The 25,341-nt window shown below is 37.9% G+C and overlaps 1 protein-coding gene across 4 annotated transcripts in view; it reads left to right on the top strand.

Moving 5' to 3' along the window:
• The window catches only part of SMARCC1 (SWI/SNF related BAF chromatin remodeling complex subunit C1), a gene marked incomplete at its 5' end in the record, with an annotated part of 180,427 nt that overhangs the window by 95,159 nt on the left and 59,927 nt on the right, over positions 1–25,341 (top strand). For all 4 annotated transcript variants that reach the window (XM_082663017.1, XM_082663016.1, XM_082663018.1 and 1 more), the window contains 3 exons: positions 5,340–5,399; positions 15,390–15,648; positions 16,869–17,030. In XM_082663017.1, the coding sequence (XP_082519143.1) occupies positions 5,340–5,399; positions 15,390–15,648; positions 16,869–17,030 (481 nt within the window). The remainder of the gene's footprint in view (positions 1–5,339; positions 5,400–15,389; positions 15,649–16,868; positions 17,031–25,341) is intronic.

Raw genomic sequence — 25,341 nt, 5'->3', positions numbered from 1 at the left:
GTGAGCGGGGGCTACTTTTTGCTGCGGTGCATGGGCTTCTCATTGTGGTAGCTTCTCTTGTTGCGGAGCACGGGCTGTAGGCACATGGGCTTCAGTAGTTGTGGCACATGGGCTCAGTAGTTGTGGCTCGCGGCTCTAGAGCAGAGGCTCAGTAGTTGTGGCACACGGACTTAGTTGCTCTGCGGCATGTGGGATCTTCCCGGACCAGGGCTCAAACCCGTGTCCCCTGCATTCGCAGGCGGATTCTTAACCACTGCACCACCAGGGAAGTCCTGGAGCTTAAACTCTTAAAGCTAACATCTTAAATCAGCCAAGGAGCAGGGGGGTTGGGGAAGGACACATTAGATTCAGAGGCACAGTGATAAAACTGATGTCTGACTTTTCAACAGAAATGATAGAAACCAGTGGACAGTTTAATAATATTTTTAAATGCTGAAAGGAAAATTGTCACTGAAATTCTGTATCTAGTAGAAACACCTTTCAAAATAGAAAGTGCAATAAAGGCGTTCACAGACATTCAAAAGGTAGAGCAGTTATCACTAGTTCACAATGTAAGGACACTAAAGGAAGTTCTTCAGGATGAAGGGTAATGATTCCAAATGGAAGCACGTGATGCTAGAGAAGGAATAAAGAGCATGGAGAAGTGTAAATAAGTAGTTAAATATAAAGGAATGTAGACTTTTTAAACAACGAACATTTTAGGAGGTTTGTAACATGTAGAAATGACAAAAATAGCAGAAAGGCAGAAGAAGAATAAATTGAGTTAAACTGTTGTAAAGTTCTGAAATTGTTGAGAAGGATTGATTATAGGGTAAACTAATAATTTGATAAAGCATTTTGGGAGGGGACTGGATCTGCATGGAAGAATAAAGGGTGCCAGAAGAGGTCAACATATGGGTCAGTATTAAAGACATTTCCCTTTTACTTTTAATTGTTTAAAAGGATAATACTGTTTAAACCAAAAATAACAATATGTATTTAGGTTCACAGCATATTGATATTGAAGACCAAACATCACTAAAAGGACAGGAAAAGGAATTGGAAGTATACTGTATTAAAGTTCTTACACTATATGTGACAGTGCTAAAATATTATTTGAGAGTACACTGTGACAGTTTAGAGATGGATATTGTAAATCTTAGATTAACTATTTAAAGATGCATAACTAATAAGCCAATAATGGAATAAAAACAATAATACTTCACAAAAATGTTACTCCACAAGAGGGAAGGAAACAAGGAACAGATGGGAAGAATAGAAAATAGCAAGATGGAAGATTTACATCTGACCATAGGGATAGTAGTATAGAATTGAACATTAATGGTTTTAATATTCCAATTTAGCAGCAGAGATTGTCAAATTGGTTTAAAAAAATCAAGGACAAACATGTATTGTCTACAAGAAACCCACTTTAAATACAAAGACACAGACTAAAAGAAAATGAGTGGGAAAAGACATACCTTCTAAACAAAAGGAAGCCAGAATCACCATATTAATATTTATAAAAGTAGTAGACATCAGAACAACTTATTTTACCAGAAGTAGAGGTGTTTCATAATGATAAGGGGATTGATTAATCAAGAGGACGCAATCATCCTAAATACATATGTACCTAATTAAAGACCTTCAAAGTACATATAAAGCAAAAACTGACAGAACAGAAAGGAGTAATAGGCAGACACTCAAGTATAGTTGGAGATTTCAACGATCCTTTCTCGGTAATTGATAGAACAAATAGAAAGTCAGCAAGAGTATAAAAGACCTACATCACCACTATCAACCAATAACGTCTATTGGTATTCATAGAAGATTCTGCAAAATAGCAGAAACACATTGTTTTAAAGTTCTTGGGGGGACTTCCCTGGTGGTTCAGTGGTTAACACTCCACGCTTCCACTGGAGGGGGCGTGGGTTCGATCCCTGGTCAGGGAACTAAGATCCCACATGCCACGCAGTGCAGCCAAAAAGTAAAATAATAATAATAATAATAATAATAAAATTCACGGGGAATACTCAACAAAATGTACACAATTCTGAGCAATAAAATTAGTATCATAAGTTTTAAATGATTGAAATTATACAGTGTGGTTGTATGATTTTATACATATGGAATGAATGTGGTTGATTCACCACAGCAAAATTAAACTAGAAACCAAAAATAGGAAAACAATAGAGAAGATTAATAAAATAAGAAGATGGTTATTTGAAGAGATCGATAAATTTGATAAACCTCTAGCCAAGAGTGATCAAGAAGAAAAGAGAAAACACAAATCCCTGATCAGGAATGAAAGAGTACATCACTGTTGATTCTACTTATATATAAAGGCAATAAAGAATATGCTTAACAACTTCATGGTAATATATTTGACACTTTGATGAAATGGGCAAATCCCTTGAAAGCAACAAAATATAAAAGTTGGGACTTCCCTGGTGGTGCAGTGGTTAAGACTCTGTGTTCCCAATGCAGGGGGCCCACCTTCAATCCCTGGTCAGGGAACTAGATCACACATGCATGCTGCAGCCAAGAGTTCACATGCCACAACTAAGGAGCCTGCGTGCTGCAACTTAGGAGCCTGCAAGCCACTACTAAGGAGCCCACCTGCCACAACTAAGACCCAGTGTAACCAAATAAATAAATATATTTTTTTGAAAAACGAAGATATAAAAGTCTTCCCAGGATAGAGATAACTTGACATATTAGGTTAAAAATAATGTCCTCCAAAGAAATCAGGTCCTCATATCTGTAACTTGTAAATATTACCTTATATGGAAAAAGATCCTTTGCAGATGTGATTAAGTTAAAGATTTTTAAGATGAGATAATCCCGTATTATTCTGGTGGGCTCTGAGTACCATCACGTTTGTCCTTATAAGAGAAAAGTATAGAGATTTTACATACAGGAGGAGGCTGTAAAATCTATGTGATCTTGGATGCAGATACTGGAATGAGGTGGCTACAAACCAAAGAATTCTGGGGCAGCCACCAGAAGAAGGAAAGACAAAGAATTTATTCTCCCCTAGAGCTTCCAGAGGGAGCATTGCCTTGCTAACACCTTGATTTTGGTTCAGTCATAATGATTTTGAACTTCTATCCTCCTGAGCTGTGAGAGGATAAATTTTTGTTATTTTAAGCCACCAAGTTTGTGATAATTTTTTAGAGCAGCCACTAGAAATTATATACTTGAACCACCTTATTCAAGTGTATAATTTGTACACTGTTATACAATATCTATATGTAGTTAAACGTCTTCCTAAAAACAAAACTCTATGCCCAGATGATTCTGCTGATGAATTTGTACCAGGCACATAAGGAAGAAATAATACCAATCTACATAAGTTCTTCCAGAAAGTAAAAGTGTAGAGAACACGATTATAGCTAAACATGTATGTACCCAATTATCCAACTTCTGGCTATATAGACCAGATAAATGGGTTTATAAAAGAATGTGCGAGAACATCCATAGCAGCCTTATCCAGGATAGTCAAAAACTGTAAATAATATAATGGATAAATTGTGGTTTATTCAAACAATGTAATGCTATACAGAGATGAAATGTTTCACTTCTTCATATAACAGTGAGGTTGAATCTGCTTACCATAATATTGGACAAGAAACCAGACCCATAAACTACATACTGAATGGTTTTGTTATTATAAAATTCAGATCCACAGAAACTAGCCTACGATTGTAGAATTCAGAATAGTGTGTATCAATACTTTTGTGGTTTGTTAACAACTGGAGGTTAAGGGGGGGTGCTTTTCAGTATTGATTTGAGTGTTGTTACATGGGTATTATAAGTAGAATTGTAGTCACACTGTACACATAAGATTTGTGTATTTTGTTATACATATATTTTACCTCAATAAATACAAAAGAAAGAAATTCTAAAATCATGTAGAAACCCTGGCCCTGATGAAGTTACTCAAGTTGTAATCAAGAGGAGAAACATTAACTGACTTAAGCCAGTAGGAATGGGGAAAATCCTTTCTATGCTTTGTGGATGAGAAGTGGGGAAATGGTTGCTGTGGACCTACCCAGTAAATGCCATTCATGTCTAGGTTATACAGATCTGCCCTATATTTGGGTCTTCTTTTTCAGAAATTAGATGAAATATTGATGAATGTTGTTCCACTCAGGGCTCCATATCTGATTGATGGTCACTTCTGATGTTTGTTCATTAAGAGTAGCCTTTGGGGGAATTCCCTGGCGGTCCAGTGGTTAGCTCTCACTGCCAAGGGCCTGGGTTCCTGGTCAGGGAACTAAGATCCCACATGCTGCCAAAAACAAAATAAAAAAGAGTAGCCTTTGGTTCTCTTAAAGTAATCCTCAAGGAGTCTGAGCAGTGTATTGGGAGTTAAAGCTACATACATCTTTTCTTCCTCACAAAGGCATACTTTAGACTTTTAATCCTGCAATTCTTAGATTCCTCTTCTTATTCTGTATTTAAAGACTAGTTATTTTTATTTATTTATTTATTTATTTATTTTGCGGTACGCGGGCCTCTCACTGTTGTGGCCTCTCCCGTTGCGGAGCACAGGCTTTGGACGCACAGGCTCAGCGGCCATGGCTTATGGGCCCAGTCGCTCTGCGGCATGTGGGATCTTCCCGGACCAGGGCACGAACCTGTGTCCCCTGCATCGGCAGGCGGACTCTCAACCACTGCGCCACCAGGGAAGCCCAAGACTAGTTATTTTTAGTACATTTTTTGCAAATGAACAAATATTTCATAATGATATGGATTGAATATTATGGAGACCTAATAAATCATAATTTTTACCTGCAGTGTATAGCACAGTCGTGCAGAAAGGTTGAGTCAAATGAACTGAGAAACTTTATTGACACAAAGGAATCATGGACTATAGAAGTTTTCATTTCTTAAATTGTAATCTCCCAAAGTAGAATTTTCAGAGAAGGGATAATATGTTAGAATGTGTATTTTGAATTAGTAACATATGCGGCTAAAGAATAATATCAAGTATACTACACAGCCAGTCCTCTTCATGAATGGAGTAGAATCTGCAAATCAAGAAGTATGAGTCAGTTGATTTGGTTTTACACAACACAGACTTGGTTTTCTTATAAATAATAGAAATAAGTGGTCTAAGTAATCCATGTCTAATGTCTAAGTAGTCCATGACTCCTTGGTAGATAGCAAGAAATCTTTGAAATAAGCCAGCCTTTCTGTTGGGAGTTTTGGTTCCTTATGTGTTTTATTCTTGTTACTCAGGGACTTACTTTGGTGGATTGCAGAAAACGGTCTGCAGAACTTAGAAGGGAATCCTGATGAGCTCCATTCAACCTTTAGGAATGAGTAAATAATTTCTGAATTTTTATCTTTAGAGTAAAGGTGCTAGTGCTGGAAGAGAATGGACTGAACAGGAGACACTTCTACTGCTGGAGGTAAGCAGATTAGTGATGAAGCCCCTTTATTCATATGAGATGGGTGCTAACTTTCTGTGACTAGCATTTTAAATATACCTTTGGAATTTATCCTGAAAATTTTCAATCCATGTAATGAGTTTTAATAGCATTTTCTTGGGCTGTTGCAGTTTAAATATCACACTGGAGTTGATGTGCTAGCTGTCAGTAGGGGAGATCAAGCCTGGATATGTATTATTTTGGCTCAGGTTGGGTTCTTTTTGTTTTAAATCTGTTGCCAACAATTAAATATTGCAGATTTTCCAAAGCAATCTAGACATCTAACTCTTCCTCCAAAATTAGAAGATCTGGCAACTCCGGGCCCTTATTCTCAGATAGCAATAATTAGCTGGCTGGCCTTGGGTAGCAGATGTTCCTTTGAAATGGGGCATTTCTTCATAGTCCAAATTTTCTTAACTTAGCCCTCCTCAGTCATTGTAGATTAGTTCCCTAGTGCTTGTATGCAATTGAGTGTACAACCTCCGTATTTTCCAAAAGGATTTCTGAAAAGTGGATGAAGATACCTGCCATTGAAAAAATTATCTTGATTATGAAAGCAGAAGACTGTGATAAGCCCATGATTATGCATCGTGTCTCTGTCAGTCAGCATATTGAATGCTTTTTTAATTTCGTTGTCTTTAGAGATTCTTGCAAATTCTTACAGCACTAGATCTCAGAATTATTTCTACTCTGAAGGGTAGGAAAAAGAGAGTATTTGGTTTCATATTTATCAACCAGTTCCGAAGAAGGACTATTTGTCTTTAGTTGTAGAACAACAATTGTTGGGGTAAAATGGAGACTTCATGACACTACTTAGTATTTGTGGATAGTATGTGTGGGAGCTGAATTAGGACCAAATGAGGAAGTTTATTGTTAAATATGTTAGGAATGCTTTTGCCTACATGGAACAGAAAATCTGACGAGCAATACATTAAACCAAAAGAACTTTGGTTTTTTGTTCAACTAGATTTCTTCAGATTGGCAATTCCAAGATTCTTTCCACTGTTCAATTATATCATCAGGTCCCTAGTTTTTCTGTTGTTTTGTTCTGCCTTCCGTAGCTGTCCACATTCTGTCTCTTTGTGTTCTGGTCACAGGAAGACTGGTAGTTCCAGACTTCTCATCCCTATTTAAAACAGAAAGAGAATTGGAAAAGGTACCTGGGGACTTCTCTTCCTGGGCTCTTGTGAGGAAAAGCTTTCCCAGAAGCCCCTCATCAGTGTTTCCTTTCTACCTCACTGATCAAATGGGTCTCATAAACACCTAGTACTGCGTGTGATCCTGGGAAAACAAATACATGGCTTTCTAGTTTCAATAGTGGGTTCAACCTGGAAGAAGTTGATGGTTGCTCCTGGTAATTACTGGCAGCATCTACACCAATTATAACTGTAACATTAGAGCAGTGAATTTATGGAGGAAGAGCACTCCCTTTCACTGGAGTACTGCATCTGATCGAAACTTGTATATCGTATAAAATATGCAATTCAGAAATCAAGTATCAAATAAAAGATTAGGCTAGGGCAGCAGTTCTCAAACTTTCTGGGCTCAAGAAGCACTTGTACTCTCAAAATTTTTATTGAGGACTCCAGAGAGTTTTAATTTATGTGACTTTATCAGTATATATATATTTTTAATCAGTATTTTTTAAACTAAAAATTAAAACTGAGAAGAATATTTAATTCACTTAAAATAACAGTGAACCCCTTTTGAGTTAACATAATTAACATTTTTATGAAAAATATCTTTTGAAAAAAGATATTAGTGAGAAGTGTAGCATTTATATATTTTAGCAAATCTGTAATGTTTGGCTTACTAGAATACAGCTGGATTTTCATATTTGCTTTTCTACCAGGTATGTTGTTTTAGTTTAAGTATATTAGGAAAGTCTGGTATCACCTGGATATGTAGTTGGAAGCAGGAGAAGTATCTTAATGGCCTTTTCAGGTAATTATGAATATTCTTCTGTGATACAGACATGTCCCTCCTTTTTTTTTAAAAAAAAACAAATTGAAGGTTTGTGGAAACCCTGCATTAAGCAAGTTGGTTGGTGCCATTTTTCCAACAGTATTTGCTCACCTTGTGTCTCTGTGTCACATTTTGGTAATCCTCACAATATTTCAAACTTTCTTATTGTTATTATATTTGTTACAGTGATCTGTGATCAGTGGTCTTGAATGTTACTCTTGCAAAAAGATTACACACTGAAGGCTCAGGTGATGGTTAGCATTTTTTAGCAACGAAGTATTTTAAAATTAAGGTACAGTGTTCTTTTTTTTTTTCTCGTTTGCGGTACGCGGGCCTCTCACTGTTGTGGCCTCTCCCGTTGCAGAGCACAGGCTCCGGACGCGCAGGCTCAGCAACCATGGCTCACGGGCCCAGCCGCTCTGCGGCATGTGGCATCCTCCCGGACCGGGGCATGAACCCGTGTCCCCTGCATCGGCAGGCGTACTCTCAACCACTGTGCCACCAGGGAAGCCCCCAGTGTTCTTTTTAAGATATATAATGCTATTGCACACTTAGTAGACAACAGTATAGTGTAAACATAACTTTTATATGTGCTGGAAAACCAAAATATCCATGTGACTTGCTTTATTGCAGTATTCGCTTTATCTCAGTGGTCCAGAACTGAACCCGCAGTATCTCTGAGGTATGCTTGTGTTACATTAAAACTTGACCACTGATAGTTTCTTAAAGCTTAGTTGCAGCATGGAATCCATTGGTCTCTCTTGCCCTAGTAATGGATCTTTTATCCATGTATGATTGCATAATGTCTTTCATTGATAAATTGGAAAATATTGGTTTACTGAATTATGCAGATCTTCCAAATGTTGATGCAGTTCATGATACAATATGAAAAAAATCTAATTTGATAATACTGTGACCAATCTCATTAGAAAAGTCTTTTAAAAAGTAGAACAAGCGGGACTTCCCTAGTGGCGCAGTGGTTAAGAATCTGCCTGCCAATGCAGGAGATATGGGTTCGAGCCCTGGTCTGGGAAGATCCCACAATGCCGCGGAGCAACTAAGTCCGTGCGCCACAACTACTGAGCCTGTGCTCTAGAGCCCATGAGGCACAACTGCTGAAGCCTGCATGCCTAGAGCCTGTGCTCCACAACAAGAGAAGCCACCGCAATGAGAAGCTGCGCACCACAACGAAGAGTAGCCCCCGCTCGCCACAACCAGAGAAAAGCCCGCGTGCAGCAATGAAGACCCAACGCAGTCATAAATAAAAAAATAAAAAAAAAAAGAACACGCTTTCATGGCAGATAAGTATTTTTCACAATTGTAATTTTCACTTAATCATTGGCAACAAACACCATCAGTTTTCCTTGGAGTGACTTTTTTTTTTTTTTTAAGTCTTTATTGAATTCGTTACAACACTGCCTTTGTTTTATGTTTTGGTTTTTTGGCTGCGAGGCATGTGGGATCTTAGCTCCCCGACCAGGGATCAAACCCATGCCCCCTGCATTGGAAGGCAAAGTCTTAACAACTGGACTGCCAGGGAAGGGAAGTCCCTGGAGTGACATTTTTGAGAATCATTGTTTATTTTTGAGAAAATGTCTGCCAGATATCTGTGTCTGTAAAACCGTGGTGTGGTAGCAATTCATTCTAGTGATGATGTTCAGTGAAAAGAGTGGCTACTTGAACTTGAAACTCAATCACAAGTGCTTTTCTTTTAGACAGCCGTCATGCTTTGAAAGTTGATATTTAGTCTTCTTGTGTACCTCCCATTTCATAATACTGAAGATTAAAAACACATGGGCTAAGATACTTAGATTCAATAAAATTAATTTTTACTGTTTCATCAAGGAAAAGTTTAAGTAAAGTTGGCTTATTTTGCTTCTGCAAGTGTGCAGCACTGAAGGATAAAATGACAGGACAGTATGGTGCCACTGCCTTGATTCATACTAAGGGGTCATATTAATTGCTTTTGCACCATTGAGCAAATGTCAACGTAATGAACAGACAGTAAGGTCCTAGTATTATTCTGAAAATGATTTTGATCTTTCAGTTCCTGTGAAAGGGTCTGGTGCTCCATGAGTATCCAGACTACACATTAGGATACTTTGGGCCTGGTGATGGCTCACGTTTCTGCATTGCTTTAATTTGATTTTGAGTTGTTCCAACAGTTGTGGTTCATTAAGAAGTTTTAGTGGTGTATTAACTCTTTCCTTTTCTTTTTTACACCCCTCTTCTACTTTTCCTTATTCTCTTAGTCTCTCTCTCTCTGTGTCTCTCTGGATCAAAATTCAAAAATATTTGTTCTTTTTGAGGTTTTGTTTTTTTTTTTTTTTTTTGTGGTACGCAGGCCTCTCACTGTTGTGGCCTCTCCCATTGTGGAGCACAGGCTCTGGATGCGCAGGCCCAGTGGCCATGGCTCACGGGCCCAGACGCTCTGCGGCATGTGGGATCTTCCCAGACCGGGGCACGAACCCACATCCCCTGCATCGGCAGGCGGACTCTCAACCACTGCGCCACCAGGGAAGCCCTCTTTCTGAGTTTTTACCACTATTTTAATTTATTCTTATCTGTCCATTGAGTATCAGTGATATGCAAAGAGCTTATTTTCTGAGCTCCTTTTTATTTATTTCAACGCTGTCTTCTCTAGCCATATGTGCTATGGATGTTAATTTTAAAGTTCTCAGTATTTGTGGGGGAATGTATGGGATATGCATTTGTATTGCTTGTTTAGAATCTGTGGGCTCTAGGGAGAAATTAAATTGTGCAACACTACCTGAAACAACAGGCTCCTGTCAGTCAGCTCTTTTCCTTGCTGCATATTGATAGTCAAAATTTTCTCCTCCGCTACATTAAGATTCGTGGATAGTAAATACAGAGTGAGGTCAGAATGGTGAAGCTACTGTTTAACCTGAGCATATTCAAGAAAACCACAGTATCCCCACACAATAGTGCATTTTCTCTCCTGCAGGTGGAACCTGTGCAGTGGTTGATTTTTCTTTTAAACATGCTGTTGAATCAACAGGTGTTGTCTGTGCTTACACAAAGAGAAATAAAAGGCTTCCCAACAGCATTGTTTACCATTAACACCTTCTGTTTTTATAGTTTATTGGTAATTAATAGCTTAAGACTATGAAGTCAGAAGAAAAATTTTTAATCAATTTATAACCAAAAACATGGTCAATTTCTCCCTGATAAATCTGGAAGATTCATTAGGGTTTATTGTTGTCTGCCTACCCCTACCCTTGCCAAAATCATACCATTTATCGGACAAGTATATCACACAGGCAGCTTCCCAAATATTTAGGATTATTCTTGAGACCACCACTTTTTTTTTATTTTTAACCTATCCCATGCTTCGCTTTTTTTTTTTTTTAACTTCTTTTTTGGAGTATAATTGCTTTACAATGGTGTGTTAGTTTCTGCTTTATAACAAAGTGAATCAGTTATACATATACGTATGTCCCCATATCTCTTCCCTCTTGTGTCTCCCTCCCTCCCACCCTCCCTATCCCACCCCTCTAGGTGGACACAAAGCACTGAGCTGATCTCCCTGTGCTATGCGGCTACTTCCCACTAGCTAGCTATTTTACGTTTGGTAGTATATATATGTCCATGCCACTCTCTCACTTTGTCCCAGCTTACCCTTCCCCTCCCCATATCCTCAAGTCCATTCTCTAGTAGGTCTGTGTCTTTATTCCCATCTTGCCCCTAGGTTCTTCATGACCTTTTTTTTTTTTTTTTAGATTCCATATATATGTGTTAGCATACGGTATTTGTTTTTCTCTTTCTGACTTACTTCACTCTGTATGACAGACTCTAGGTCCATCCATCTCACTACAAATAACTCAATTTCATTTCTTTTTATGGCTGAGTAATATTCCATTGTATGGAATATTCCATTGTGTATTTGTGCCACGCCTTTCTTTTTATGGCTGAGTAATATTCCATTGTATATATGTGCCACATCTTCTTTATCCTTTCATCTGTTGATGGACACTTAGGTTGCTTCCATGTCCTGGCTATTGTAAATAGAGCTGCAGTGAACATTATAGTACATGACTCTTTGAATTATGGTTTTCTCAGGGTATATGCCCAGTAGTGGGATTGTTGGGTCGTATGGTAGTTCTATTTTTAGTTTTTTAAGGAACTTCCATACTGTTCTCCATAGTGGCTGTATCAATTTACATTCCCACCAACAGTACAACAGTTCACTTTTATTTAAAAATACTTTATTTGATATGGTTTCTTATCAAAGCACAGTTATTGTATGGAATGCTGCAGGTTATTGTTTTTGGTTGTGTTCAGTTTATTGTGTTCCTACAAATATTGGGGGCATAATTTCAATTTTGCAAATAACTAAAGTGGAATCTATTCATTGGACAAATGAATGCAGTTTGAAAAAGATCTTTAATTGGTAGACATGCATAAGATCAAGAAGATGGAGTCATGTTTGAGTAAGATTTCATTTGTAAAATGTGTGAGGAATTTCAGGTATTTCACCTGAAAATGCATCATCAGTATAAGAAGTCCTTACAGCAGTTTGAAATGGCATTGATAGAATCAGGGTGCCAGAAAGAAGAAATAGCACCATTCTATTCCATAGTGACTAAGGGGATTTTTAAAAAGAGGCTTTCACGATTTCTTTTAAGTCCACAACTGATTACAGTATTCTTCCTGGTCATTTATCATTGTCCCTGGCTTTGAAATTGAGAAAACTTGAATCTGTGAGCTTGTTGGTTCTACCTGGTTAACTTGTCTTTCTCATGCCTGCTTTGCTTTCTCATGCTTTGTATTAAATAATTAATGGCCATAAAATCTTGCACCTACAAAGAAAATCCATGATATGTATTAATATTTGTTTATCCGTAGATGGGTTTCTCATTTTATACTGGCCAGATTATAGAAACAATAGCATTAGAAGGTATTCAGTAAGCAGCCTCAAAGATTTTTCTCACAGTGTGCATGCACTTGACCTACTTTGCCTTGATATGCAACCCAGGAAATATTTTTTCCTGTGTAATTTTATTTATTTTTTATTGAAATACAGCTTATTTACAATATTGTGTTAGTTTCAGGTATACAGCAAAGTGATTCAGTTACATATATAATTTTTCAGATTATTTTTATTACAAGACATTAAATATAGTTCCCTATTCTATACAGTAAATCTTTGTTGCTTATCTTCCTGTGTAATTTTGAATTACACTTTAGTTGAGTATGTCTTCCAGTAAAAAAAAAAAAATTGTCTTGAAGAAAGCCTTTTTTTTAAAATACAGGGGGTTTTTGTTTGGTTGGTTGATTGTTTGGTTGGTTGGTTTTTTGGCCTCGCCGCTTGGCTTGCAGGATCTTAGTTCCCTGATCAGGGATTGAACCTGGGTCCCTGGCAGTGGAAGTGAAGAGTCCTAACCACTGGACCGCCAGGGAATTCCCCAGGTTGTTTTTTTGATGCTTGGAGCCATGCAAAAGTCAGATTCCTTTCCTTCTTTAGTCCAGTTACCTGTGGTTAAATTGAGCACATTTTATTGGGTACTATGTTTCAGGCACTGTGGCAGATGCTGTAAATTGAGATGGCTAGGCCATAGTCTCTAGAGTTAAGGAATTCATAGTCTAGTCTGTGACAGAAACCGATTAAAACACAATTAGAGATATGACTGGAGCATGAGAGGTACAGAGGAGTGGCTGCGCATCTGGGCTGGGTGGATGAGATATAATGGACAGCTTCCTGGAGTGGGGTGCTGGTGTTGGTTCTAGTACATGATATTTCCAGTGCAGAACAAACTGTACATAGGCACGGTACTTAGGAACAGTGTTGTGAGATCTGGGTATTTTTGGAGCATTAAAGAGTACGGAGGTGAGGGGGAAGAAGTAGCTGATACCTGGTCATGTTTGGCCTTAATTCTGTAAGATAATGATGAACACTGAAATAGTTTCAGGCAGGAGAGAGATGGTGTCCTGTGTCAAACATACTTCGCTCTAGCAACAGGAAGAAGGATGAATTTAAGGGTAGAGAGACAGGCAATTCTAAGAATCCAAGTAAGCAGTGGTGAAGACCCCAGTGATGACAGGAGGAATGAAAGTGTTTTGTAGTGTAAAATGTCTCCTAATAACTTTTCTCTATATGTCACCCTTCTCCTTCCTGGCCAGTTGGTCACCATGTCGTTTTGAAAACATCTCTTCAGTCTGACCCTCTTATGTAATGCCAGTGCCCAGGCTCAGAACTTGACTGTTGCTCAGCCTTGTGCTCTGGCTTGAATTTTGCATGACAGTTCCTTAGCTTTATTCTGGGAAGAAACCTTCCTGAACTTTCTTTTTTTCTCTGGCTGAAGGAAAATGAATAAAGAAAGAAACTTTTAAAAATAAGTTTGTTTGAAAAGGTTATGCTAGAACATGTCAAGAAAATCTCTACCCAGAATCAGAAACTTACGAGTCTCAGTTGTATGTTTCGGGCCCCAGGGACCCTCATGAGCTAGATTGATATTTGTTTTTTGTTACAATCTGCCTCTTTTTTCTAAAGTAATTCCTTTTAGAACTACCCAAAGCCACAGACTGTCCAGAGGATACCCAGAATTAGCCTTGTTTTTCAAGGGATTTAATGAGTAAGGTGATTTGTTGGCTTGGGTTTTTGAGGAGTCCTGTACCACTCCAGTGAGAAAGAAAGCCTGGAGCAGCAGTTGGAGTCCAGATTTAAGAATTCACTGAGGTGGGACTTCCCTGGCAGTCCAGTTGTTAAGACTCCATACTTCCAGTGCAGGGGGTGTGGATTCGATCCCTGTTCAAGGAACCAAGATCCCGCATGCCTCATGGCATGGCCAAAAAATAAAGTAAAAAATTAAAAAAGAATTCACTGAGGCAATAAACACGGAGAGAACCATCATCATGGTGAACTCATCTTAACACAGTATTAGCAAATCAGGCTCTACAGTAGGGTTTTTAGCCACGCTACTATTAACATTTTGGACCAGATAGCTTTTTTGTTGTGGGGTCTCTTATGTGCATTGTAGAATTTTTAACAGCATCCACGGCCTCTACCCACTAGGTGCCAGTAGCACCTCTCCAATTGTGTCAACCCAGAATGTCTCCAGCCACTGCCAATTGTCCCTAAGGAGACACAGTTGCCCCTGGTGGAGAGTCATGGCTGTAGATAGAACCATGTGAGAGTAGTAACTTTGGTAGCTACAGTAGCTCCCCAAGAGATTCTTTTACCCAATTCATTCCTTGAATTTCTCAGCACCACCTATTTGTGGCTTCCTTCATACTGTTCTATCTCCCTCCCCCTTGGAGACTGCTTTTCTTGTTTTTGTTGGAGTTTTTCAGCATTTTCTCTGAAAAGTTAAAAATTTTTAAACTAGAAATGTGTGTGCTCTATGAATTTTAGCATCAGTTTCGTAATTTTTAACAAAAAAGTTTGAATGGGATTGCATTGAATCTGTAGTTCAATTTGGAGAGAATTGACATCTTAACAATATTGAGACTTCTAATGAATGAACACAGCATATCTCTTCATTTATTTAGGTCTTTGATTTCTCAGCATGTTTTATTTTTTCCAGCATATTGGTCTTACACATTCTTCATTATATTTTTTCCTAAGTATTTCATTTTTGTGCTATTTTAAATACTTTTTTCCAATTAAAAAATTTTCATTGCTAGTATATATGGAAATATAATTGAGTTTTTCTGTTATCCTTTTAACTGATGACCTTGCTAAACTTTTTAGTTTAATACCTTTTTTTGTAGATTCTGTAGGATTTCCTATATAAGCAATCATGTGTGTATTAATAAAAACCAGTTGTTCTTCCTTTGTAATATGCATGCCTTTTATTTATTTTTCTTGACTGATTGAGAATTTAATATAATAATGAAAGCAATCATAGCTACCTATTTTCTTATGAACAGTATAACCATTTTCATTACTGTTTTTAAAGTCTGTCTAAAGAACAGTCACAGGCTTCTGATGTCATTAAATACTTCCTTGTTACCGGATATTAAAGCTCCTGTTTTTTTCCATTATAGGCTCTGGAGATGTATAAGGATGACTGGAACAAAGTGTCAGAACACGTTGGAAGTCGCACACAGGATGAATGCATCCTCCACTTTTTGAGGCTTCCCATTGAGGACCCATACCTTGAGAATTCTGATGCTTCCCTGGGGCCCCTGGCCTACCAGCCTGTCCCCTTCAGTCAGTCAGGAAACCCAGTCATGAGCACTGTTGCTTTTTTGGCATCTGTGGTGGATCCTCGTGTGGCATCTGCTGCAGCCAGAGCAGCTTTGGGTATGAACTTTCTTAAGCCATCTCACCAGAGTAACAATTTCAGATAATGGTTTAATACTTCCTTTCATGCTAATTTTATCTCAGATTTAAGTGTTATCGGCTGTTATATTCATTTCAGTTATGTAAATAACAAAAAAAAAAATCGGATATTACCCCTTGAAGATACCATGTTGTATTTGAAGTATTATAACATTTTAAACTAAAACACTTAAAATATAATAATTTTCAAACTAAGAGCATTTATTAAGAATTCAGGGGTTCCCTGGTGGCGCAGTGATTGAGAATCTGCCTGCTAATGCAGGGGACACGGATTCGAGCCCTGGTCTGGGAGGATCCCACATGCCACGGAGCAACTAGGCCCGTGAGCCACAACTACTGAGCCTGCGCGTCTGGAGCCTGTGCTCCGCAACAAGAGAGGCCGCGATAGTGAGAGGCCCACGCACTGTGATGAAGAGTGGCCCCCGCTTGCCGCAACTAGAGAAAGCCCTCGCACAGAAACAAAGACCCAACACAGCAAAAATAAATTAATTAATTAATAAACTCCTACCCCCAACATCTTCTAAAAAAAAAAAAAAAAGAATTTAGAGGGACAAAACAGGTTTTTAATGGTATGTTTTGTGATTCATTCAGAATTTTATATAATTGGCAAAAAGGAGTCATTTAACATTCTTGGATTACAATAATTCTTATTAGAATTTTCTCATACCATAGAACTCTTTCTTGATTTTCTGGTTGTTTTATCCTTATTGTTATCTTGATTAAAATCTAGCCAGCAGAGTTAGATGAAATTTGGGCAGCAATTTTTTATTTTTTTTTAAATATATTTAGTTTTGGCCGCACCTTGTGGCATGCGGGATCTTAGTTCCTCGACCAGGGATCAAACCAAGGCCCCCTGCAGTGGAAGCGTGGAGTCTTAACCACTGGACCACCAGGGAAGTCCCTGGATAGCAGTTTTGATTGTTACTAATAGAAATTTAAAGATCTCCTGTTTATATAGTAAGATGCTGTGACATGTAAGGTAAAACATAGAGTCACAGAATTTCGTTACTGTACATGTTTATCTCCTTTGGCCCTCTTGATTTGCTGTGGTAGATCAGATCGAGTCTCCAGAAAGGTCACTAGGTTACACACGATACACTAATGTGTCATATTATCTAGTTTACATTGAAGCAAATATTTATGCAAAGCCAGATCACTGTTCCATTTTTCTTCTTAAACAGAAGAGTTTTCTCGAGTCCGGGAGGAGGTACCACTGGAATTGGTGGAAGCTCACGTCAAAAAAGTACAAGAAGCAGCACGAGCCTCTGGGAAAGTGGATCCCTCCTATGGTTTGGAGAGCAGCTGCATTGCAGGCACAGGGCCAGATGAGCCAGAGAAGCTTGGTGAGTCACTGCTGCCCCCAAGAACAGGGATAATAGGTGTTGTATTTTCCTATCAGCTTGCTAGAATAATTGGGTCTGCTTGCACTTAAGAGTGAGTACAATGATCAAAAGAAACTTGCATCGTAAAAAATTAATGTTTTTTTTTATCTCTTCCTTTTATGATAGAATTTTTAAAATTGTCTGATAACCGTTTTTGTTTTCGTTTTATGTTTGGCTGTGTTGGGTCTTCGTTGCTGCGTGCAGGCTTTCTCTCGTTGTGGCGAGTGGAGGCTACTCTTCATTGTGGCATGCGGGCTTCTCATTGCGGTGGCTTCTCTTGTTGCGGAGCGTGGTCTCTAGGTGCGCAGGCTTCAGTAGTTGCAGCACGCGGGCCCTAGAGCATGCGGGCTTCAGTAGTTGTGTGTGGGCTCAGTAGTTGTGCCTTGCGGGCTCTAGAATGCAGGCTCAGTAGTTGTGGTGCACGGGCTTAGTTGCTCCACGACATGTGACCTTTTCCCGAACCAGGGATCGAACCCACGTCCCCTGCATTGGCAGACGGATTCTTAACCACTGTGCCACCAGGGAAGTCCCCTCATAACTGTTAATAATATCACAGTTGTGAGGTATCTGATGCCTGTTTTTAGATCTAGGTTTTGAGCGTATAGACATAAGAATTCAGAAAGAGGACTTTTGTGGTTATTTTAATTTATATGTTGCTGAGTAGATTTAAGTTTATTGTTGTTTTGGGTGATTTTTAAATTGAAATAAAATTCATATAAAATGCTTCATTTTAATCACTTAAATGTATATAATCCAGTGGCTTCTAGTAAATTCACAGTATTGTTCATTCATTACCACTATCTAATTCCAGAACATTTTTGTCACCCCAAAAGAAAAACCCCATACCAATTAAGCAGTCACTTCCCATTTTTTCTCTCCTTAGCTCTGTTGACCATTACTCCGCTTTCTGTCTCTATGGATTTGCCTATTCTGGATATTTCCTATAAATGAAAATCATACTATGTGTGGCCTTTTGTGTCTGACTTCTTTCAGGTAGCATAGTGTTTTCAAAGTTCATCCATGGTATAGTGTAATTCAGTACTATGCTGAATAATATACTTGGGTGGATATACCACATTTTACTAATCTATTAATCAGTTTATGGATATTTGTATTGTTTCCACTTTTTCATACTTTTGAATAATGCTGTTATGAACATTCATGTACAGGTTACTTGGTGATTTTCTGCTTCTTGGGTATGTAGCAGTGGAACTACTGGATCATGTGGTAATTCTTTATTTAACTTTTTGAGGAACTATCCAGCTGTTTTCACAGTGGTTTTACCATTTTGTTTCCACTAGGAATGTATGAAGGTTCCGATTTCTCCACATCCTTGCCAACACTTGTTTTCCCCTTCCCTTTTTAAAAAAAATACCCAGCCTGTGTGTGTGTGAAGTGGTATCTTATTGTGATTTTTTATTTGCATTCAGTTTGGGGAGTATTGCTATCTCAACAGTGTTAAGTCTTTCAAGCAATGAACATCAGATGTCATTCCATTTATTTTAGGCCTTTAATTTCTTTAAGCAATGTTTTGAAGTTTTTAGTCTTGTATTTCCTTTGTTAAATCTTTTCCTTTGTATTTTATTCTTTTGAATGTTGTAAATGAAATTGTTTTTCTGATCTTAGGGAGAAAGCTTTTAGCATTTTATCGTTAGTATGATGTTATATGTTCGATTTTCATAGACGCCTTTTATCAACTTTCGAAAGTTCCCTTCTGTTTCTATTTTGTTGAGTGTGTTTTTTTGGTTTTTTTTTTTTGCGGTACGCGGGCCTCTCACTGTTGTGGCCTCTCCCGTTGCGGAGCACAGGCTCCGGACGTGCAGGCTCAGCGGCCATGGCTCACGGGCCTAGCCGCTCCGTGGCATGTGGGCTCTTCCTGGACCAGGGCACGAACCCGTGTCCCCTGCATCGGCAGGTGGACTCTCAACCACTGCGCTACCAGGGAAGCCCCTTGTTGAGTGTTTTTATCATGAAAGGATGTTGGATTTCATCAGCTGCTGGGTTTTTTTTGTTTGTTTTGTTTTGTTTTGTTTTTGCTGCACACACGGTATGCGGAATCTTAGTTCCCTGACCAGGGATGGAACCCGTGCCCCTTGCAGTGGAAGCGCAGAGTCTTAACCAGTGAACCACCAGGGAAGTTCTCATCAGCAGCTTTTAATGTATCAGTTGAGATGATTGTGTGGTATCTTTACTTTATTCCATAAGTAAATATTTATGTGTTTCATATTAATTGAGTCTCACCTGTTAAACCACCTTTGCATTTCTGCGATAAATCCCACTTGATCAATGTGACTAATCCATTTAATATTCTATTAGATTAGGTTTGCTAGTATTATATTAAAGATTTTTGCATCTATAGTCATAAGGGATATTGGTTAGTACTTTTTATTTCTTGTGATATCTTTGTCTGGTTTTGGTATCAGGGTAATACTAACTTCTAAGAATGCTTTAGAAATTGTTCTAACTTTTGGAAGAGTTAAAGAAGTATTGGTGTTTGTTCTTTAAATGTTTGATAGAACTTGTATGTGAATCCTTCAAGTCCTGTGCTCTTTTTTAATGTTTTTTTTAATTGAAGTATAGTTGATTTACAATGTTGTGTTATTTTCTGCTGTACAGCAAAGTGATTCCATTATACATATATTATTTTTTTAATATTATTTTCCATTATGGTGTATCACAGGATATTGAACGTAGTTCTCTGTGCCATACAGTAGGACCCTGTTGTTTATCCATTCTGTATATAATAACTTACACCTGCTAACCCCAACCTCCCACTCCATCCCTCCCCCAATTCCCTCCCCCTTGGCAACCACAGGTGTGTTCCCTGTGTCCATGAATCTGTTGGTTTCATAGATAAAGTTCATTTGTTCATATTTTAGATTCCACATTATAAGTGATATCATATGGTATTTGTCTTTTTCTGACTTACTTCACTTAGTGTGATAATCTCTAGGTCCATCCATGTTGTTGCAAACGGCATTACTTCTTTTTTTTTTTTACAGCTGAGTAGTATTTCATTGTATATATGTATCACATCTTCTTTATCCACTCAGCTGTCAGTGGACATTTAAGTTGTTTTCATGTCTTGACTATTGTAAATAGTGATGCAATGAACGTTGGGGTGCACGTGTCTTTTCGAATTACGGTTTTCTCTGGATATATGCCCAGGAGTGAGATTGCTGGATCATATGGTAATTCTGTTTTTAGTTTTCTGAGGAACCGCCATACTGTTTAGTGGCTGTATTTAAAATGTTTTTTGACTACTGATAGAAAATCTGTTTACTTGCTATAGAAAGTCTATTTTTCTTTTTTTTTTTTTTTTTGCGGTACGTGGGCCTATCACTGCTGTGGCCTCTCCCGTTGCGGACCACAGGCTCAGCGGCCATGGCTCACGGGCCTAGCCACTCCGTGGCACGTGGGATCCTCCCAGACCGGGGCACGAACCCGTGTCCCCTGCATCAGCAGGCGGACTCTCAACCACTGCGCCACCAGGGAAGCCCTATTCTTTTTCTTCTTGAAACAGTTTTGGTAGTTTGTGTTTTTCTAGGCATTTGTAGATTATCAAATTTGTTCACCGCACACACAAGAATAAATCATAAAACCCTGAGTAGAAAAAACTCAGGTATCCATCAACTGTATGGATAAGCAAAATGTGGTATACAATGGAATATTATTTGACCATAAAATGGAATGAAGTGTTAACATATGCCACATCATGGAGCAACCTTGTAAACATTATGATAGGTGAAAGAAGCCAGTAAAAAGGACAATATAGTATGTAATTCCAATTATATCAAATGTCCTGAATAGGTAAATCTATAGAGACAGAAAGTATATTAATGATTGCTTAGGGTTGGGAGGAACAGGGGTAAAGGGGGATGATAGCTAAAGGGTATAGGTTTCCCTTTGAGGTGATGAAAATGTTCTGAAATTTACTGTGGTGATTGTTGTACATATCTGGAAAGATACTAAAATTCATTGAATTGTACTCATTTTGATGGGTTGATCATATGGTGAATTATATCTTGGTAAAGCTGTTTTTTTAAAAGTTCATAATGTTCTTTTATATTCCTTTAAAAAAAATATTTATTTTTGGTTGTGTTGGGTTTTCGTTGCAGCACGTGGGCTTTCTCTAGTTGTGGTGAGCGGGGGCTACTTTTCGTTGCAGTGCACGGGCTTCTCATTGCGGTGGCTTCTCTTGCTACAGAGCACGGGCTCTAGGCATGCAGGCTTCAGTAGTTGTGGTGTGCGGGCTCAGTAGTTGTGGCTCGCAGGCTCTAGAGCACAGGGTCAGTAGTTGTGGCGCACAGGCTTAGTTGCTCTGCGGCATGTGGGATCTTCCTGAACCAGGGCTCGAACCAGTGTCCCCTGCATTGGCGGGTGGATTCTTAATCACTGCGCTACCAGGGAAGGCCCTATATTCCTTTTTATTTCTGTGAGGTTGGTAGTGTTTCCATTTTCATTCCTGATAATAGTAATTTGGTCCAGTTTTTTTTTCCTTCATCAGTCTAGAAAAAGGCTTGTCAATTTAATCTTTTCAGAGAACCCACTTTTGATTTCAGTGGTTCTCTGTATTGTTTTTCTATTCTCTTAATTTATCATCACTCTGATCTTTATTATTTCCTTCCTTCTCTTGCTTTTGGTTAAGTTTGCTCTTCTTTTAATAGTGCCTTAAGTTGGAAATTGGGATATTGATTTGAGATCTTTCGTCCTTATTAATGTAGATAACGTAGACTTTCATAGCTATATAAATATCCCTCTTTTTGCTGCATTCCGTAAGTCTTCATATGTTTTGTTTTTGTTTTCGTTCTTCTCAAAATATTTTGCAGTTTCCCTGGTGATTTCTTCTTTGACCCATTGGTTGTTTAAGAGTATGTTTTTTAAACCACTCAGTGGTCTTAAGCTATTCTAACACAAACTCTTAAAATGGAGAGGTTGATAGAAAATAGTTTCTTAAAAAAATAAAACAGCATGTTGTTTACTTGTACCAATTTGTGAATTTTTAAGATTTCCTTCTGTTATTAATTTCTAGTTTTATTCCACTTTATTCACAGAAGATAATTTGTGTGATTTCTATTTTTTAAATTTTATTAAGACTTGTTTTGTTGCTTAACATATTGTCTGTCCTGATGAAAATATTCATGTTGTATTTTGCTATCATTGAATGGTGTCTTCTGTGTATGTTTGGTGTGGCTGGTCTATAGTGTTGTTCAAGTTGTCTGCTTCTTTATCTTTTTTCCTAGTTGTTCCATCCTTTTTGAAATGTCTTGGAATCTCCAACTATTGTGGGTGGACTGTGTTCCTTTCTTCAATTCTGTCTGGTTTTGCTTCATATATTTTGAGACTGTGTTGTTCGTTGCATGTATGTTTATAATTGTTATATCTTTTTAATGGGTTGACCCTTTCATCATTATATAATACCTTTTTCTCTTGTAACATTTTTTGTTTAAAAGTTTGTTTTATCTGATGTCAACATACCACTCCAGCTGTCTTTTGGTTGCTGTGTTTTCATGGAAAAGCTCTGAGTTCATTACCTCTGAGTTTTCTCATCTGTAATAAGAGATGGTTAGATACTCTCTATAATGTGTCATTTAGCTATGCCAGTCTGTGATATTGGACAAATGATATTTTTGCTAATAAGGACTTCTATCTGTTTTTGTTTAATTGATCTTGAAGAGGAGTAGAATTTTAATAAAGTAGCTTCATAAACAGTACTTGACTTCTCAAACAGGAAGTGTTCGTATATAAGAGGGTAATTTTCACACTAAAATACAGTAAAAATACTGTTTTATATATAATTATCAGTAGTGTATTTCCAACGTTTCTTACGTTGTTCATTAATTTTTTTCATTCATCATGAAACAATTTCTGAAAAATAATTCAAGCTAAAGATTTATTGCTGTCATCTTGCCTAATAGTTATGACTTTGTATCAGTTGTATGAAATTTATACAACCTATGCTTCAGCTGCAGTGATTTTGTCTTTTTCATTTATTCTTATAGGATAAAGATAATATGAAGTAAAAATTTAAATTGTCAGCCAGTATGCCACAGATGATACCATCTGAACTCCTGGTGCTCTATTCTAGGTGGTTTGAGTAGGTACCAGTAAGGTCTCTTCTAGCCTAAAATGTTAGAGTTTCCATGAGTTTGCATAGGGCCTACCCCTGTTGTTTTCTCTACTTTCTTGAAAGTGTCAATCTAGCAGTTTCATTTTGCAGATAATGGAAACAGATTTTCAGATTAATCAAAGTTCTCACTCTAGTCTTCAGAACAAATTATTGACCTAACTGTTCTTGATATTGGTTACTAATCCAGAGTACCAAGGCTTTGAGTTAAAAAGTAATTTACAGTATCCACAGTATTTCTTAGTTTGAAAACTCACTTATTTTCCTTTCTTTAGATGGAGACTGAAATTAGCAAACCAAGCCACATTTCTGTTGCTCTTTGTTGATTCTGCACCATGAGGCAGTGCCCAGCTCACGCCAGGAAAACCTGGGTCTATTGAATGCCTGGGAAAGGTCTTACTTTCCTCAACTTTTTTTGTGTGTTTTTGGTTCATTTGTAGGGTCTTTTGGTTCCCTGTGGTCATGGAATTGAAAAGGGTTGGCAAAGCCTTCTTATTTCATTCAAAGAAGTTTCTGTACTCTGCAAAATCCGGGACATGGTTTTACATGTAAATCTGTTTTAAAAATTTTGGTAGATGATACCATAAAGGATTAGTGGTTAAGAAACAGGTTGAGAAGTTGGCCATTTCTAGTTGAGTGGGATTTAAAAGAGGACCAAAAAAAAAAAAAAATCTAGCAACCTTAGTCCTGTGGGGCTAGATTTTCCTGATTCATTAGTGAATGTATGATTTGTAAAGCTTGGATCAGACTGCTGCAGGAAGCACTGGAGACTACAAAGGGTGATTCTTTGAATGGCATGAACAGTAAACTTCATTCGTAGGACCTGGAGGTGGCCTATCAGGTAAACCTTTCTGAAGTGCAGTGTATACTCACTAGTTGCAGCAATAGAATTTGGGTCCTTTTACCATTTAATAAGGGTTAAGGAAAATACCAGGCTAATATGAATATTTCTAAATGAGTTGTAGACAGAATTCTATAACTAATGCTGGCCTATTACAGTTAAAGTGATTTATATTGGGCTGTGACTAATAGAATAAATTAGGAAACAACAAATGGTGCTCCCTGTAGAACTGGCTCAGCAAAGTTGTAGTGGGGAGTCAATAGTATATCTCCTATCTTTCTGAACCACATTACAAGTTCAGAGTTCAAAGAAAGGAAGTATCAAATTTACATTTAAACTTACACTTTATATAACAAAATAGTGCCTTATTACATAGCACACAGATTTGAGATAGAATGATGTAGGTTTCCTTATCAAGGTAATATTCTGCCTGGGTGGTAGATTAATCATACTTTTTATTGTGATACTTAATTTACGGTTACACTAGTAACTTTTATGTATTAATGATGGTAAAATGATAATATGGGAAAAAATAAATAAGTTTCCTTACGAAATACAAGACTGGATTTCTCTCATTAGCCTATCTAACTTTTTATTGTGGATTTGGGGGGAAGTATGGTGAAATAAAAGTTAGTTAAGATAGGTGAACACTAGGTCTGAAACACCTTATTTTTCATTTATTAGGAGACTTCTCATGGGAATTATTTAGGGAAGTAAGTGTTATCAAAAGGAGTTTCTTTTTTTTTTAATGAATTGTTTTCTAATGCTGGTGCTGCTTTTTTTTTTTTTTAAATCTTTGGCCGCATTGGGTCTTCATTGCTGCGCATGGGCTTTCTCTAGTTGCGGCAAGCAGGGGCTACTCTTTGTTGCGGTGTGCGGGCTTCTCATTGCAGTGGCTTCTCTTGTTGTGGAGCATGGGCTCTAGGTGCGCGGGCTTCAGTAGTTGCAACATGTGGGCTCAGTAGTTGTGGCTCACAGGCTCTAGAGTGCAGGCTCCATAGTTAATGGTGCTCAGCTTAGTTGCTCCACGGCATGTGGGATCTTCCCGGACAAGGGCTCGAACCCATGTCCCCTGCATTGGCAGGCAGATTCTTAACCACTGCACCACCAGGGAAGTCCCAGGAGTTTCTTTAGTTTAAGCGTCTTTTAACACTGTAATCATTGATTAGTATCTACTGATTTCTCTAAGTTTGTATTGTTTTTTGTTTGACCAGAGACCATTCTAGGAATCGAAAAAATAATACTGCTATTTGAGACCTTTTTTGTTTAACCTAAAAATATTATGAGATTTTATTTGCTTTCAG

The sequence above is a fragment of the Grampus griseus genome (assembly GCF_964374135.1).
Source record: "Grampus griseus genome assembly, chromosome: 10".
Taxonomy (NCBI): domain Eukaryota; kingdom Metazoa; phylum Chordata; class Mammalia; order Artiodactyla; family Delphinidae; genus Grampus; species Grampus griseus.
The sequence above is the reverse complement of the archived record's forward strand: the minus strand, read 5'-3'. Positions and strand labels throughout refer to the sequence as shown.